The sequence below is a fragment of the Oenanthe melanoleuca genome, chromosome 10 (genome assembly GCF_029582105.1).
Source record: "Oenanthe melanoleuca isolate GR-GAL-2019-014 chromosome 10, OMel1.0, whole genome shotgun sequence".
NCBI classification, from domain to species: domain Eukaryota; kingdom Metazoa; phylum Chordata; class Aves; order Passeriformes; family Muscicapidae; genus Oenanthe; species Oenanthe melanoleuca.
Genome location: NC_079344.1, coordinates 1,211,838 through 1,228,853, shown reverse-complemented (window position 1 = coordinate 1,228,853; position 17,016 = coordinate 1,211,838). Strand labels below are relative to the sequence as shown.

Sequence of the window (17,016 nt, the reverse complement as noted above, 5' to 3'; positions counted from 1 at the left end):
TGTTGGAAGAACAAATTTTCCTCAAAATTGGCACGAAACGGGCAAATCTGGATCGGAACTTCAGAGTTTGGGACTCCTGAAACACCTGTACTGTAACAGGAAAACCACTATGATTCCTGAATTTCCCCGCAGTATCCTAGGGAAATAAAATTTATCATTTCCCCGGAATAAAAGTTGTAATTTCCCAGGAACAAAAGTTGAAATTTCTCCGAAATAAAACTTGTAATTCCCCGCTTGGTGCAGACCAGGAGCGGAGGTTCCCCAGCGCCCTCTGAGGTACCCCGGCCCCATCCCGTCCCACTCCTAAAGGTTTTAAATTAAATTAAATTTAAATTAACTAGCAGGAAGCGGAATTGCACAATCCGATTTTAATCAATTTATTTATAACTGCAGGAACGCGTATCCACCGCAATCCGCCGGGCTGAGGGGAGCCGGGGCGCCCTCAGGGACCCGCGCCCCTCACGGCGCCGCCAGAGCCGCGCCGGGCGAAACTTCCCAACCGGGGCGGCGGCCACGGGGCGGCTCCGGAACCGCGGGGAGAGCCCCGGGAACGGCAGCCAGAGCCCGGCCGGCGGCACAGCCCCGGGACGGGAGCTCGGAGCGGCGGGGGAGCTCGGAGACACAAAATGGCGCCGCGATTCAAACGCTGCGCGCTGCGGGCGGGCGGGGCGGCGGGGGGGGGGCGGTGTCCCGGCGGGGTTCACTGCGCCTGCGCGCGGAGTCGCAAGATGGCGGACAGTGCGGAACTAAAGGTAAAGCGCAGCTCCGGGTCCCCCCGCGGCGCCGCCGGGGCCGCGGCCGAGCGAGAGCGGCCCGCGGGGAGATGAGCGCGGCCGGCGCGGCCGCGGTGGAGCGCTGCCGGCAGCGCGGGCTGAAGGGCGGGGTGGGTGCGGAGCGCGGGGCTGCCTCCCCTCGGCGCCCCCCCCCCCCCCTCCCGTGCCGGCCGCGCTCCGCCGGGCGGCCCCGCCGGCAGCCGGGGCAGCGCGGGCGGCTCCGCTCCGCGCCCGCCCGCCCGGGCCGCGCCGCTTGGGGCTGAGGGGCGGCGGCCGCGGAGCCCCCGCGGGGCGCGGTGACAGCGGGGCGGGGGGGACGGAGCCGAGCCTGGGCTCCCCGCGAAGTTTGCAGGGAGTCCGGTGAGGGGAGAGCCCCCGGTGAGGGCGGTGACAGCGCGGGGAGCGCGGCTGGCGCCGCCGGTAAATAAAGAACGTCACAGGCAGATGTGGAGGAGTTCGGCGGTGTGGAGCTGGCGGCGGTCCCTGTCATCCTGCGAATCGCATGGAAACGGGGCGCTCCCGGCCGGGCCGGAGCATTTTTTAAAAAAATTACTTATTTATTAATTTATTTTTGGCTCCTCACCCGTGGGGAGGTGGAGGGGTGGGGGGGCAGCTCTGCCGAACGCGGAACTTTGGATTCGCTAAGGCGCAAAAAAGCATCAGCGGTTTTGAGGAACAGGATCGTAGGATAGAGAGTGGCAACATCCGCCCAAAAATCCAAGAAAAAAACCTCTGGAACTTTGCGGGTGTGGGTGCAGACCGTGCCCTGCACACCCTGCAAGGTGTTAAAAACTTTCAGAGTTTGCTCGCAGTTGTCACAGGCTCTTTACTCACCTCCTTTAGAGTTCCTACCGTGGCACGAATCAGGTGGAAATTAAACGTGTGTGAAATGGGCAACACAAACTACGGGATATGTCGGGTATGACTAAGGAAATATTTTGTCGTTCCCCTGAGGTTTGGTAGCTCTCGGTTTTCTGGCTATCAAAGGCATCATGCACTTTCATTTTTAGGTGCTTAAGGAGCTGTCAGCAGGTAAAGAAATATCAAATCCTGAGCGTGTTCTGACTCGTGTGGGTCAGGACCCTTCAAATCCTCCTTTCAATCCTCCTCTGGCCTTCGTTTTTCTCAATATCTTGATACCATATTGTGTTGCTTGAGCTGTGTAGTCCTTAAGCCTTTTTTTCTTTTCAAACTCTGCTTACCCCATAACGAGATCAAAGGGTTAAGAAGTGATTGCAGTGCTCAACTTTTTGTTAATTTTAGCGTGGCAAATGGAATGGTGTGTTTTGGTAACGAACTGCACAGCAGCCAGCTCGGGTTTGTGTGATGCCTTCATTAGCCAGACTGACTCAAAAGGAGTTAAAAGAGATGGGAGATGGGGAATAAAGTCATTCCAAACCCCTTCATTGATCACTCTTTGAGAACCAGCAGAGAGAAATCTTAATTTTTAAAATTTATGTTTTCTAAAATGCTGTTGCTGCCTCGGGGATGTGGAGGGGAAATGCCCAAATTTATTCTCAATTTCAGTTTTCTGCTCAGTTTATGAGTGGTACTTGCAGGCAGGGACTGAGAAAAGTTGGGATTTTTTTTTTTTCTGTAGCAATGACAGCTTGGCAGTTCACTTAAAAAAAGTAAATCCATAAATTTATACTTTGGAGACCTCAGGACATTCTGAGAGGAGAGGGGACATAAAATCTGCTCGGGGTTGTGGCTGTCACCCTGCAGCTCTCCAGGCTCTCAGGTGCTGCAGGAGCTACTCAGAAAAAAGTGGCTCATGGAAAACTCTGCCATGGGGATTTTTAAATCAGGAGTAAATCCCCAGAAAAAGTGCTTTTTAAGTTGTTTTTTTTGGGAGTTGAAAGGTATCTAAGAGAGGGTTTGTGATTAAGACTGTTGTTTGAAGAATGCCCAGTGAATTCCTTTAATTATTTTTCATTTTCTTAGGTAAAACCTTTTATGGCTCTCCTCTGATTAATTAACAAATGGGATTGATTTCACGTTTAGTGACCTTTAAAAACTAAAATCAACTGTGATACTTGGGCAGAAAAAGTTTCTAAAACTTTGTTGCCTTCCTGTGCAGAGAACCCTGGGGTTATGTGTGGGGAGTGTCACATGTGGAAATTAGGGAATGTGATATGATGGATGCTATTGCCAAGGGAAAATTCAAGTTCTTGCTCCCTCCAGAAGAACAGTGGTCAGTCTCACTTCCCACAATTTTTCATGGGGTTTTAATCATGAAATTGCCTTTCCCATAATGTATTTTCTTCCCACAAGTGTTTCAGCCTCTTAGCCCCATTTGGGATTGTTTGTTCTGTTGGGGGGGGAAAAAAAAAAAAATCAGATAAGATCAAACTTAACTTTGCAGATCCCAGCCTTGTGAGGTTGCTGAGTTCCTGGGTCCTGGGGAAGGTTTGGATAAATTGAAGCAGTGTGTTTCCCTTTCTGCTGCTGGAATAAAGTATCTGGAAAGTTTGTTCTTCTTCAGAGTTCTCCCTCACTCCATAGGCTGAGGCATATTTGAATTTTCCTGATCTTAATTACTATTCCTGTCTAATTGCAGCCAGACTCTAATTTATCTCAAGGTAAGCTATTTAAAGCTCTTTCTAATTGGAAGGAGTATACTTGAGTGATTAAATCTTTCCTTCAATATTTCTTACATCTCTTTAAATTGGTTATTAGATTGTTGTGATCTTTGCCTTCCACTCCAGCATTTTGGAAATCATTGCACAGTTTGCAATAATCAATTCAATTAACCACGGATCAAAGAATGAAAAAAGAAAAGCTTATGTTCAAGTATTGTCATTCTTGATACTGTCCTAAGAAGCTGGTTTGGAAAGCACATGCTGGGAGGTTTTCTCCTTTGTTCTCTCTCCTTTTAAGAAAGTGCCTTTGGGGATTGAAGAGATCCCTGGTGTGTTTCTTGTTAGACATAATTTATACTTTAAAAAAAAAAAGAAAAAAAAGTGAGCCAAGAGTTTGAATGAAAATTCATCACAGCATTTCCACACAATGGTGAGGAAAACAAACCACTTTAGAAATATTCTCAGTTGGGAAATACCCTTCCCTGAAATCCAGGGATAACAGTGACAAATGGACCTGTGGAATTGCACCCCTGACTTTAATAAGCACAATCTACCTATTTCAGTGTTCAATTAGAATTTGACACTCTGCATTAGGAGCTCTTTCTGCTTAATCCTTTTATAAGTTGCTGAGGTTGTGTGTTGCTGAGATTAAAGTAAATATAATCTACTTTTCATTGTTATCTGAGCCTGTGGATTACATTAATTCATGCTGTAATTTGGTGTGTGTCAGCAGAATTGTATTTTAAACTGATTTTTGGGCTGGCTATCTTTTTTTTTTTTTTTTTTTTTTGAGCTTTTGGTCATCCACAGTGGGGTTGCAGATATCAATCCATAACCCTTTTTTATTCCCAATAAAAATAAATACAATACCAGTGTACTTGTGGGTAAACCTTCCCCATCCTGGGAGGATCTGTGGCTCTGTGCAAGTAAAATTCATTTGAGGAGGAAAATACCAGCACCAGCATTACTCTTAATGGATTTACAGGTGATTTTTCCTTTGGCTATAAAGATATTTAGAAATTCCAGTTAGAAGCAGGTGGGAGATGCACCTTATTTAGCTTTATTGCAGGAGAAAAATGTTCCTGCAGGGAGGAGAAGTGCTCAGGGCTGCCTGGCCTTTGGTGAGAATATTCATGAATCAGGAGAAATAGTTAAAACATCCCGTGGAGCAGGGTGTGGGCAGCTCAGATACCTCTGATATTGAAGTTATTTATAGGGATGGAGCCTCTGAGTGCTGTGGTTTTTATCCTGCCCTGCATCCAGCAGAGCCCAGGGAGGGCAGACTTGTCACTAATGGCTTTGGCATGATGGGAGGGAGTTCCTGGAATCTCTTCTCAGGGAAATCAGCCCCTCATCAGTTCTCTCTTCAGTGCCATTAGAGTGAAAACCAGAGCAGAACTTCAGGCACTTGAGACTGGAGTGCTCCCTGTGGTTGTTCTGAGATACCCCCAGCCCTGCCCTTTCCCTGGAGCATCTCTGGGATCCTTGTTTGGCCTAAAACTCGGAGTGAGTTTGGGTCTGACCTCTGGAAAATCTCCTGGAATCCTTGTTTGGCCTAAAACTTGGTGTGAGTTGGGGTCTGACCTCTGGAAAATCTGGAATTCTTGTTTGGTCTAAAGCTTGGAGTGAGGAGGGGCTCTGGAATCCTTGTTTGTCCTAAAGTTTAGGGTGAGGTGGGATCTGACCCTCTGGAGCATCTCCTGGAATTCTTTTTTGTCCTAAATCTTGGAATGAGGTGAGGGCTGAGCCTCTGGAGCATCTCCTGGGATTCTTGTTTGTCCTAAAACTTGGTGTGAGTTGGGGTCTGACCTCTGGAAAATCTGGAATTCTTGTTTGGCCTAAAACCTGGAGTGAGGAGGGGCTCTGGAATCCTTGTTTGTCCTAAAACTTGGAGTGAGTTGGGGGCTGACCTTTCACAGCATCTCCTGGAATCCTTGTTTGTCCTAAAGCTTGGAGTGATTTGGAGTCTGACCCTCTGGAACATCCTCTGGAATTTTTGTTTGTCCTAAAGTTTAGGGTGAGTTGGAGGCTGACCCTCTGGAGCATCTTTTGGAATTCTTGTTTGTCCTAAAGCTTAGGATGAGTTGAGCTGGTGCTCTCCATCCCTGTGGCACTGGGCTCTGCTGAAATAAAATTGGAATTTTGTAGCAGTAGTCCCTTGGTTGCTTTGGAATCAACATTTGGAGAGGGTTAATTTTTGGCTCCAAGGAAAGAATTTCACCTGAAGTTGTCAGAAATGTCTGTTTGCTTTTGCTGCTGTGCTTCCAGTGTAGAAACTTTTGCTTTACAGGTGCCTTTCTAATGGAAAACTCAGCTTTATCACCCTCCATAAAAAGCAGTAAAAGCCTTTTGAAAACTCCAGATTTCAGGGAAGAATGCAAACATGGCTTTTATGTGAAAAACTTCTCTGTAAATAACCTTGTGTGCCTCAGCCTGTGGTGCCCCCCTTCACCTCTGAGGAACAGAATTGTGCCTGCAAGAATCACTAATAAAAGCTTGTCCTGTTCTTGAGCAGGGAGAAAAGGGGAGAAAATTTGGATTTTGGTGAAGCTCAGGTATTGATTGTGCTGTCACTGGTGCAGCTCTGTGCAGACCAGTAAGTGCTGAGAGTGTTGGTTTGGGCTTTTTAAAGTGGAGCTGATTGGATTTCATGATGCAGAAATTGCACATAGTACCTTCAGTAGCAATCTGTTCATGGAAACAAATGCTTTTCTTAAAAGTAGAATCTTTTACTAGGGAGGGGGATGAGGAGGAAAAAGGAGCTCACAAAAGATGCTTATTTCTGTAATTTTACTCAGTGCTATCAAAGCCATTTCAGACATAGTCACTGCCAGAAAACGTGGCTTTTTCTGAGTAAATTAAACCTTGGGGGCTACAAGGCAAACTTAAAGCTTTGAGAATATATGGAGCTGAGCATGAGGCCAGGAGTTGTAGTTTATTCTGATTTTATTCAGACTTTCAGTGGCAGGCAGAGCCCTGTGGAAGCAGGTGAACAGGGAATTATTGTCCTCATGTGCTGTGCTCCAAACTTTTCCCTCTTTGAGCAGGAAATTATTGAATTATTGTCTTCCTTGTGCTGTGCTCCAAACCTTTCTTTCTCCCTTTTTGAGCAGGGAATTACTGAATTATTGTCCTCATGTGCTGTGCTCCAAGCCTTTCCTTCTTCCTTTTTGAACATGGAATTCTTGTCCTCATGTGCTGTGCTCAAACCTTTCCTTCTCCCTCTTTTACCAGGGAATTATTGTGCTCCAAACCTTTCCTTCTCCTTCTTTTACCAGGGAATTACTGTGCTCCAAACCTTTCCTTCTCCCTCTTTTACCAGGGAATTATTTTGCTCCAAACCTTTCCTTCTCCCTTTTTTACCAGGGAATTATTGTCCTTTCTGTGCTGTGCTCCAAATTTCTTCTCCCTCTCTGGCTGATGCTCCTGTGGCTGGTGCAGCTGTATTGATCAGCAATTTCCTTCATCTTGTTTTCCTGTTGGGATTGAGGATGTCTCTGCTGGTCTGTTGTGTCCCTTCAGCTCTGGAGATTGCATCCCAAGGCCAGGGAAGAGTGGGTTTGTCTGGAATATGGGAAACAAAGAAATGAAAAAACCAGGCTACAATTAGAGCAGAGGTCAGCCTGAGCTTGACCTTCATGTCTGTAGGAGATGATACAGAGGAGATTTATATGGGAAGTGATGTGATAATTAATGAGGAGGAGAAGCCTTGGCTTGGGGAGGAGGGAATTTATTTAGGGACACTGATAAATGCTGCTCACCTCACTGCAGGTGCTCTGCAATGAACTTGAGTGTTTGAGGAAATGGGAATGAATCCCCTGGACACGTGGGATAAACATGGAAATGCTCCAGTGGCCACTTGCCATCCAAAAAAAACTCTGACAGCAGCACAGGGAGCAGGGGGCACTTCAATCCCTGCCCTGCTCCCAGGTGACACAGCCAGCAGCTCTTCCTTCATCAGTGAAAGGAAAAAATCATCATTAAAAGGGAAAAAAATGGGGAAAACCTGATAAATCCCTTTGTTCCCTGCCCCTTTTGTGCTTGTTGAGTGCTTTTTGCCACTTTGCAGCCCTGATATGAATTGTCATGCTGAATTCTTTAAACCAAACTTCAGCTGGATTCTCCTGTTGGTTTTTCCTGGGGTTTGTCTCAGTTTGACACCTTCTGACTCCCTTGATCCTGACCACAGATCATTCAGTGCTTCTGCTGGGAATCTGCAGCCAGGCAGGATCAGAGCACTTGTGAAACCTCTGTGAACAGCTTCTTCTTTGGCTTAAAAACCAGTTAATTTTGTTTTTTTAAATCTCCATCCTCACCTCCTCCTTCAGCTTGTGCTGTGTTCAGTGGGAAACTCGTGGCTGTTTCCTTGGTGACCTCCTGGGCACTTTGGAAGGTTTCCAGGAGCCTTTTCTCCCCCAAACCTCCTGCCAGGTCATCCTGCTGCACCTCACATCTCAGAGAAAGAATTTTTGGGAATGGGATTTGGACAGGTGATTCCATTCCATGATATCATCATTCTCCTGAGGGTTTCTGCTTGTGGAAATCTTCAGTGTGCAAAAAAAAACTGTCCACTGATAATTTCAACAGTGGAAATTGCTTCTAAAAATTGAAATTTCATAAGCAGAACCTTCACAGAAGGTGGCACAGGAGGCTCCATGAAATTATTGTCCATTTTGAATATTGAGATACCAAGCTCTCCCATATTTTCTCCTTTTCCCATGGTTCTAAAACATGTGAAAAACTGAGCTCAGTCTCCTCCTTGCTTGGCTGCAACACCTGAAGTGGAATCTTTTGTTGCCACAGTCAGTGGAGTGTGCAAACACGTGAGAAATGTGCTCAGAAATTTGTGCTGGGCAGAACTTGGAGACCTGGCTTTTCTAAGCTGGGTTTATACAAGATATTCAACTGAAAAAATGGGATATACAAGATATTAAGCTGAAAAAGTATTAGTAGAATTCAGGATGAAAATAGCAGCAAGCAGAGTTTTCCTTGGCAGTTTAGCTTAGGTGCAGCTCCCTATTCTGTATTTTTTTTTTATATTTTTTTTTTATATTTTTTTTTTTTTTGTAAAAAGCAGAAGCCAAATGCAATAGGGCTGACTTGGTTCAGGTAAAATCTTTAATCTGAACTGCAGGAGAATGCTGTAACAAGTTGTGTGGATAAGAATGTTTTTGATACATCCATTCCTCATCTCGTTTCTGGAGACTCCCCTGACAAAATGATCTCACTCCTGGGCAGATGTTGGATCTCCTTTCCCTGCACAGCAAGAGCCTTTGAAGCTGTCCAAGCATTTGTGGAGATTTTCAGCTTCTTGGAAAAGCTCTGGATGGAGCTGTGAGTGCACCTAGAAATGCAGAGCACAGGATGAGGAAGGTGGGACAGAAACAAAATTGTTTTTTTGGAAGATTCTGTGTTGATTTAGCAGCCACTCCATGGCAGGGCTTCAATTTTTTTTTTTCCCCCAAATATCAGAACTATTATTGGTTTGAATCACAAGGATTTGAAATAATATTTTTCTAAAGGGTGTCCACCCAGCTTTTCATTCAGTTCATTCCTAATTTCATCTCTCTGCTGTTCAAATTTGACTCTTTCTGTTCTGCAGTGAGATTTTTATTTGAGGCCCTCCACGGTGTCACTTGGGTTTCAGAGGAAATGGCTAAAAATAAATGTGTTAGAGCTGATTCTTAGAAATGGGAAAGTGGCTGTGGTGGTTCAGAACAAGGGTCCTGCAGCTTCTAGAAATGAGTGAGTGGGGAAAACAACAGCAGGGCAAAGTGGGAGAAACCCTCCCTGCAATATTCTCAATTTCCAGCTCAGCCCTCTGGATCCAGTGGAGTGCATGAGCCTTAATAAATCTATTTTCAGCTGTCTCTTTGTTTATAATCTGATTTTGTTGCCAGTGTTTTGGGAGGGATTTCTCCACCTGCTGGTGTTGTTATTTTTTTTTTTTGAGCCTAGTTCCATCCTTGGTTGTTGTGATGGAGGAGGACAGGCAGCTCATCCCTGTCCATCCCTGTGAGCTGCTCTTGCTTTTCCAGATTGGATCACAGCTGTCCCCAGGTTCCTCTGTTTTTAGCTTGAAAACTCCTGGCTTTTATTATTTCTGCATTAGGGAAATCATGCTGGACTTTGCCATCCTCTGAACATTTCCACTCCTCATGTGTGTGTATAAATATATAATTATTTACTACATTTTTAATGATGAGACCACCAAACCCACCCACACTTGGAGCTTGGGGTGAAGCAGGAATTTATATAATTTGGAATGATTTTTTTAATTTGCTCTCTGCTTCCTTCCCAATCATTTCCCATTGTGTGCTTTGATATTTTTATATCTGTGTTTAAAGTTCCTTCACCCCAGAGCTCTGAGCTGGCTGCTCTGCTTTCCCCACAAATTCTGGCCATGAAATTGGGTTTTTCTAGTGATGCTCCATCCTTAAAATCTGCTGCTGGGATTTCCTGGGGTGTGCAGGAACAGGTTAAGCTGAGGACTCCCTGCATGACCTTCCTCTATTGTTTGCTCAGCCCTGATGGGAACAGAAGAACTTTGAATCCTGAGCATCCAGGGCCTGCTTGTATTTTTTTTTTTAAAGGAGTTATTGATGCTGGAGGAATTCTCAGGCTGGATTTTCATAGTTTCCTTTGACCTGTGCTGCTGTTTTTAAACACGTGGAGGACTCTGAGGTGGTGCCAAGCTGTGTGAAGGGGAAGCAGAGATGTGTTGGGACTTGTTTCCTGCCTTCAGTTCACCCAAAAAAGTTTGTAAAAAATGTGCCTTTGTTTTTAGAGGGTATTTATATAGTGTGGCAAAAGCCTTAAGCTGATTAATAATTAATGAACTGCATGGACTCCATTCCTTGGGCCCACACAATGATGTCTTGATGCTTTTATTTTTATTTTAATATTTTTTATTTTAATATTTTTTATTTTAATATTTTATCTTTATTTTAATATTTTTATTTTATTTTTATTTTTATTTTATATATTTATATTTTTAATTTTTTTCTTTTGCCATAGAGGCTGAGCAGTATTAATGAGCTGCAATCCCTTTTCTGGATGCAAATTCCTGTTCAGGGTGGGATTGGGATGAGTGTGTTTGATGAGGGCAGGATGGAAAGGAGCAGTGATGGATGGGATGGGCATGGGGGAGAAAGGCTTGGAAAAGTGAGGGAATGCTTGAATCTGAAATAATTCTGATTTTTTTTATCAGAGTTTTCTCTTTGGGTCCTGATTTATTCTCATGGCTGAACCTTGGAAAAGTGAGGGAATGCTTGAATCAGAAATAAATTTGATTTTTTTTCTATCAGAATTTTCTAGGCAGCTCTTTGGATCCTGATTTATTCTGGTGGCTGAAGCTTGGAAAAGTGAGGGAATGCTTGAATCAGAAATAATTCTGATTTTTGCTCTCAGAATTTTCTCTTGGATCCTGATTTACTCTCCTGGCTGAAGCCCAGTGAGTGCAGGATCCTGTTGGAGTTTCCTTGCAATACTTTTCATTAATTTGAAATCCAAGGTGTGGCTGAAACTTGGCTTCTAAAAAAACCTCTCATTCCATCAGGGAATAAATAAATAAATAAATAAATTCCATTGTGGGAATAAATGAATTACACTCAGTCAGACTGGAAGAAAAAGTGTCTGGAGGATGAGGTGGTGGCTTGGAGGAATAAAATCTTCATTTTCCCACCAAATATTTGTCCTTAGCTGTGCCAGAGAAAATGTTCCTGAAGCCCTGCTGTGCTCTGTGTGGGCCAGGAAAATATTGCATGCAGAATATATAGAATTTCCTATAGGTAACACTCTGCTTATGCACAGAAAAATGGATTTTCTGGCCTGGGCAGCTCTGGGAGGATGGAATATCCCAGATTTTTAGGGGTGAAATGGGATTGGGGGGTTGGGATCAGCTGCACCTTAACTCAAACCCTTTTTATTTCTCTCACTAAAGAAAAGCAGGAAGATCTGCTTCCTGTGCCATTCTTCTCTTTTTTTTTTTTTTTTCTTTTTTTTTTTCTGCATTTTTCCTGAGTGGGAAGCAGCCCTGCCTTGTGGCTGAGATGAAAAAAATGAATTTCTGCTCTCCCTTGCAATTCTGGGAGGAACTTTCAATGGGAGCTGAACTTCTCCCTGCAGGATTTTCACCTGGACTTGGGTTCAGGTCATCATTTTCCTGATTTCTCCAATTATAAAATATATTTTAGCACTTTAATCTGTGTTAATATGGGATATAAATACAAATTCTATACCATATAATAAATAAATAAATTGCAATTCTGTGAGGAGAGGGAGTTTTTCTTGGGAGCTGAACTTCTCCCTGCAGGATTTTCACCTGGACTTGGGTTCAGGTCATCATTTTCCTGATTTCTCTAATTATAAAATGTATTTTAGCACTTTAATCTGTGTTAATATGGGATATAAATGCAAATTCTGTACCATAAAACAAATAAATAAATTGCAATTCTGTGAGGAGCTTTTCAGTAGGAACCAGGATTTTCACCTGGGTTTGAATTCAGGTCATTGCAGAACTTCTTTTGCTGATTTCTCTAATTATAAAATACATTTTTGCACTTTAATCTGTATTAATATGGGATATAAATACAAATTATTTACCTTATAATAAATAAATAAATAAATTGCAGTTTTCTGAGGGCAGGAGGTTTTCAGTAGGAACCAGGATTTTCACCTGGGTTTGGATTCACATCACTTGAATTTCTTTTCCTGATTTCTCCAATTATAAAATGTATTTTAGCACTTTAATCTGGGTTAATATGGGATATAAATACAAATTCTATACCATATAATAAATAAATAAATTGCAATTCTGTGAGGAGAGGGAGTTTTTCATGGGAGCTGAACTTCTCCCTGCCAGGATTTTCACCTGGGCTTGAATTCAGGTCATCATTTTCCTGATTTCTCTAATTATAAAATATATTTTGGCACTTTAATCTGTGTCAATATGGGATATAAATACAAATTCTGTACCATATAATAAATAAATAAATTGCAATTCTGTGAGGAGCTTTTCAGTAGGAACCAGGATTTTCACCTGGGTTTGGATTCACATCACTTGAATTTCTTTTCCTGATTTCTCCAATTATAAAATATATTTTAGCACTTTAATCTTTGTCAATATGGGATATAAATGCAAATTCTATACCATATAATAAATAAATAAATTGCAATTCTGTGAGGAGAGGGAGTTTTTCATGGGAGCTGAACTTCTCCCTGCAGGATTTTCACCTGGACTTGGGTTCAGGTCATCATTTTCCTGATTTCTCCAATTATAAAATATATTTTAGCACTTTAATCTGTGTTAATATGGGACATAAATACAAATTCTATACCATAAAACAAATAAATAAATTGTATTTCTCTGAGGGCAGGTGGTTTTCTTGGGAGCTGAACTTCTCCCTGCAGGATTTTCACCTGGACTTGGGTTCAGGTCATCATTTTCCTGATTTCTCTAATTATAAAATATATTTTAGCACTTTAATCTGTGTTAATATGGGATATAAATACAAATTCTATACCATAAAACAAATAAATAAATTGTATTTCTCTGAGGGCAGGAGGTTTTCAGTAGGAACCAGGATTTTCACCTGGGCTTGGATTCACATCAGTTGAGTTTTTTTTCCTGATTTCTCTAATTATAAAATATATTTTAGCACTTTAATCTGTGTTAATATGGGATATAAATACAAATTCTATACCATAAATAAATAAATTGTTTTTCTATGAGGACAGGAGGTTTTCAGTGGGAGCCAAGATTTTCACCTGGGCTTGAATTCAGGTCGTCACAGAACTTTTTTTTTTTCTGATTTCCCTGTTTATAAAATATATTTTAGCACTTTAATCTGTGTGTTTAATTCCAGACTTATGGAAACACGAATTTCTTGGTGCTGGTACCCAAAACCCTGAACCTGTGGATTCACAGATGGGTCTGTAAAACAGAAAGGGACAGTAATTATTCTGATATAACAATATAATTCTTCACTAATACACTGGAAAAACATTGCACAGGCTGAAATCCTTTATTTAAATATCATAAAAACAGAATAGAAAAAGGCAATTTCTCAGGATCCTTCAAGCTTTTAATTAATCTTGATGACTTATTGCCATATGACTGCTTAAAAAAAAAAAAAAAGAAAAAAAAGCTGTGCATGGCTGTGCAGACCTCAGGGAGTACAAAAAAGTGGAATTTTTTCTTTTTTCTCCTCTTTCTTTTTTCTCCTTTTTCTTTTTTCTCCTCTTTCTTTTTTTCTCCTCTTTTTTTTCCCCCTTTTTTCCCCCTTCTTTCTTTTTTCCCCCTTCTTTCTTTTTTCCCCCTTCTTTTTTTTTTCCCCTTCTTTTTTTTTCCCCTTCTTTTTTTTTCCCCTTCTTTTTTTTTCCCCTTCTTTTTTTTTCCCCTTCTTTTTCCTCCTTCTTTTTTCCCCCTTCTTTCTTTTTTCGCCCTTCTTTTTTTCCCCTTCTTTTTTCCCTCACCCATTTTAAAATATTTTGGAACTTCTAGTAGAAGCTTTCCTGCATTCCAAATAAAATCCCAACCAAACATCCTGTGGGATGGATCAAGATCATCCTGATCCCTTCTACCCACTGACAAACCTTGGAAATTCATTTATTGAAGGAATCTTGCCTCAAATTCCAAAAGAAAACGTGAATTTTGTCATGTTCCATTTTGGTTTTCATTATTTTTCCCCTTTTCCAGTGTGAGTTGGGAGCTGATCTCTCCAGTTCTGCAGTTTTCCCTCTCTGGGGGCATTAACTGAGCCATTGGTTACTTTTCAGGGAAATGAGATTCAATTATGTCCTGCCTTCACCCTGCTGTTCAGCACTCTGCAATTCAGCATCCAAATTTAATATGATTCTTAATTAAACCTTCTTGAGATAGCAGAATAATAGGCAGGGATGCTGTTGTCTGTCTCCTGTGCTGCATCCTAGAAAATGGGACAAATGAGGAGAAAAAAAAGGGATAATTTGGGGATATTTGAGTGATAATCTCATATCTTGAAGTGTTATCTCATTTGGAGCTAATTAATAGCAAAGTTGTAGTGGATAACTAATTTTTCACTTTGGGGCACGTGGGGAATAAATCACTTTGCAAAGTAGAGAAAGAAGATTTTCTTTTCAAATCTTGGAGGAAAATCTGCATTTAATTTGTTTTAATGGAGTTGGAGTTGACAAACGCCAGCCAAGTAATGATGCAGGAGAGATTTACAAAGTATTAAAAGCAAATTTAAAAAAAAAAAAATTGGGAATGTTGCTGTTGGTGTGTGTACATTCATGAAATTCCAGGTGCATTCTTCTCCAGCTTTCCTGTGCTTCCTGCAGGTATTGGAGATATTTAGGAACTCAGCAGAACTTTTATCTGCTTGGGAGGGAGTCTGACAGGAAAATCCTGTCTGCAAATCCCCAGCACTCCCAGAGTCCCTGTGACCATTTATTTTGTGCTAATTGTGGATTCTAAAGTGGATATTTAATTTTATTTAGATCACTGAAGGTGGAGAAATCAATTTTTTAATACAAGCAGCATTTCAGATTATTCTTGAGTGCTGTGACAGTTGTTTTATTTTGATTAGAAGTTTTAAACCTTTGGGATTCTGAGAGGACTTTGGGTTTAGGGATCTTTTTGCACATCTGGCTCAGCAAGGCTTTAGTGAAGAATATTCTTAATAAAAACTCAATTTGTCTGGCAGTGACCCTCTCCCAAATAATTGTCTTCACTCTCAGGCTCCTGTGTCAGATCCAGGATTTCCTAAACTGCAATTTCTGCCTTCACTTGGCATGGAAATCATTCCAGCACAAAATTCCCAGCTGCAAAAAGAAAAAACACCAGGGACAATTAAGTTTAAACATGGCTGGAAAAAAAAAAAAACAACCAAAAACCAAAACCTGGAGTCTCCAAGAAAATGGAGATTACCACTGTGTCAGCAACCTTATTTAATAGCAAAAGTAATAATATCCTTCACCTAGCAGGGAAATTCTCCTGGGGCTGGTAAAACTTTCCTTATGGATTAAGATAAAATGGGACTTGCTTTAAATCAAACCTGCTTTAGACATGACTTAAGTCTTGGCAGGTTTTTCCTAAAATAAATCTCTCTCCCAGCTGGAGCAAATCCTGCCCCAGCAGCTCTGCCTGGCCTGGTTGGCACCAACCCAAAAATTCAGTGGTCAGACCTTGAATTTGGGGTGTGTTGGGCACACAGTTTGGCTGGATCTTACAAAAATCCTCAGGATTCATGGTCAAACACTGAATTTTGGGGTTCAGAGGTCAAACATTGAATTTTGGGGTTCAGAGATCAAACACTGAATTTGGGGTTCAGAGGTCAAACATTGAATTTAAAGGGCTGTGGTTACAGAATTTGGCTGAATCTCACAAAAACCCCACAGGATTCATGGTCAAATACTGAATTTTGGGGCTGTGGTCAATCACTGAATTTGGGGTGTGTGATCTCCCAGTCTGGCTGGATCTCACAAAAACCCCACAGGGTCCAGAGGTCAAACACTGAATTTGGGATTCATGGCCAAAAACTGAATTTTGGGTTCTCCCAGTTTGGCTGCATCTCCCAAAAACCCCACAGGATTCCTGGCCAAACACTGAATTTGGGGCTGTGGTTACAGAATTTGGCTGGATCTCTTTATTCAAACACTGAATTTGGGATTCCTGGCCAAAAACTGAATTTTGGGGTCTCCCAGTTTGGCTGCATCTCCCTCCCAGAGGAATGATCTGTAAAAAAAGGGCACTAATCCCAATTTTAGGTATTTCCCATCTCCAAAATACCCCAAGCATCTTCCAAAAGCACAGCCCAACCTTTAAAACATGGGGATTAAATTAAAAATTCCAAATTTTGCCTTTTAGCAGCAGCTGCTTCTCTGCTTTTCCAACATCCTGTCACTCACTCATCTCTGAGTTTTGGTACTTTTGTCACCGTGGGTTTTGGAATTCAGGCAGTGACAGACATCTCAAAGAACTCAGTGACATCACTGGGATTAGATTTTGTGTTCATTGTGGATTTCAAGTGGATATTTTATTTATTGAAATCACTGAGGGAAGGGAAATCAGAGAGCTCTGGCTGGAATTTACATGGAAATTTCAATTTATTGGTGAGAAGCAGCATCACTGAGCTTCCTAAAAACTCACTGAATTTAGGGATTTATTGGTGTTTAGGTAATTTGGGGAATTTTTGGTGTTCAGGTATGAAATAGCATCACTGAGCTTCCTAAATTTTAACTGAATTTGGGGAATTGTTGTGTTGCTAAAATTTAACTGAATTTGGGGATTTATTTGTGTTAAGATATGAAATAGCATCATTGAGCTTCCTAAAATTTCACTGAATTTGGGGAATTATTTGTGTTCAGGTATGAAACAGCATCACTGAACTTTCTAAAATTTAACTGAATTTGGGGATTTATTGGTGTCTAGGTAATTTGGGGAATTTTTAGTGTTCAGGTATGAAATAGCATCACTGAGCTTCTGAAAATTTAACTGAATTTGGGGAATTGTTGTGTTGCTAAAATTTAACTGAATTTAGGGAATTAGTGGTGTTTAGGTATAAAACAGCATCACTGAACTTCCTAAAATTTCACTGAATTTGGGGAATTATTTGTGTTCAGGTATGAAACAGCATCACTGAACTTTCTAAAATTTCACTGAATTTGGGGAATTATTG

The 17,016-nt window shown here is 41.8% G+C and overlaps 1 protein-coding gene across 2 annotated transcripts in view; it reads left to right on the top strand.

Annotated features, from left to right (window-relative positions):
* The first annotated feature begins 693 nt into the window (after window positions 1-693).
* PIAS1 (protein inhibitor of activated STAT 1) overlaps window positions 694-17,016 on the top strand; it is a 58,398-nt gene continuing 42,075 nt past the window's right edge. For both annotated transcript variants that reach the window (XR_008841292.1, XM_056499539.1), the window contains exon 1: window positions 694-752. Coding sequence is in view for 1 of the 2 variants with exons in the window: in XM_056499539.1 (XP_056355514.1) it covers window positions 729-752 (24 nt within the window). In the remaining variant the exon portion in view is untranslated. The remainder of the gene's footprint in view (window positions 753-17,016) is intronic.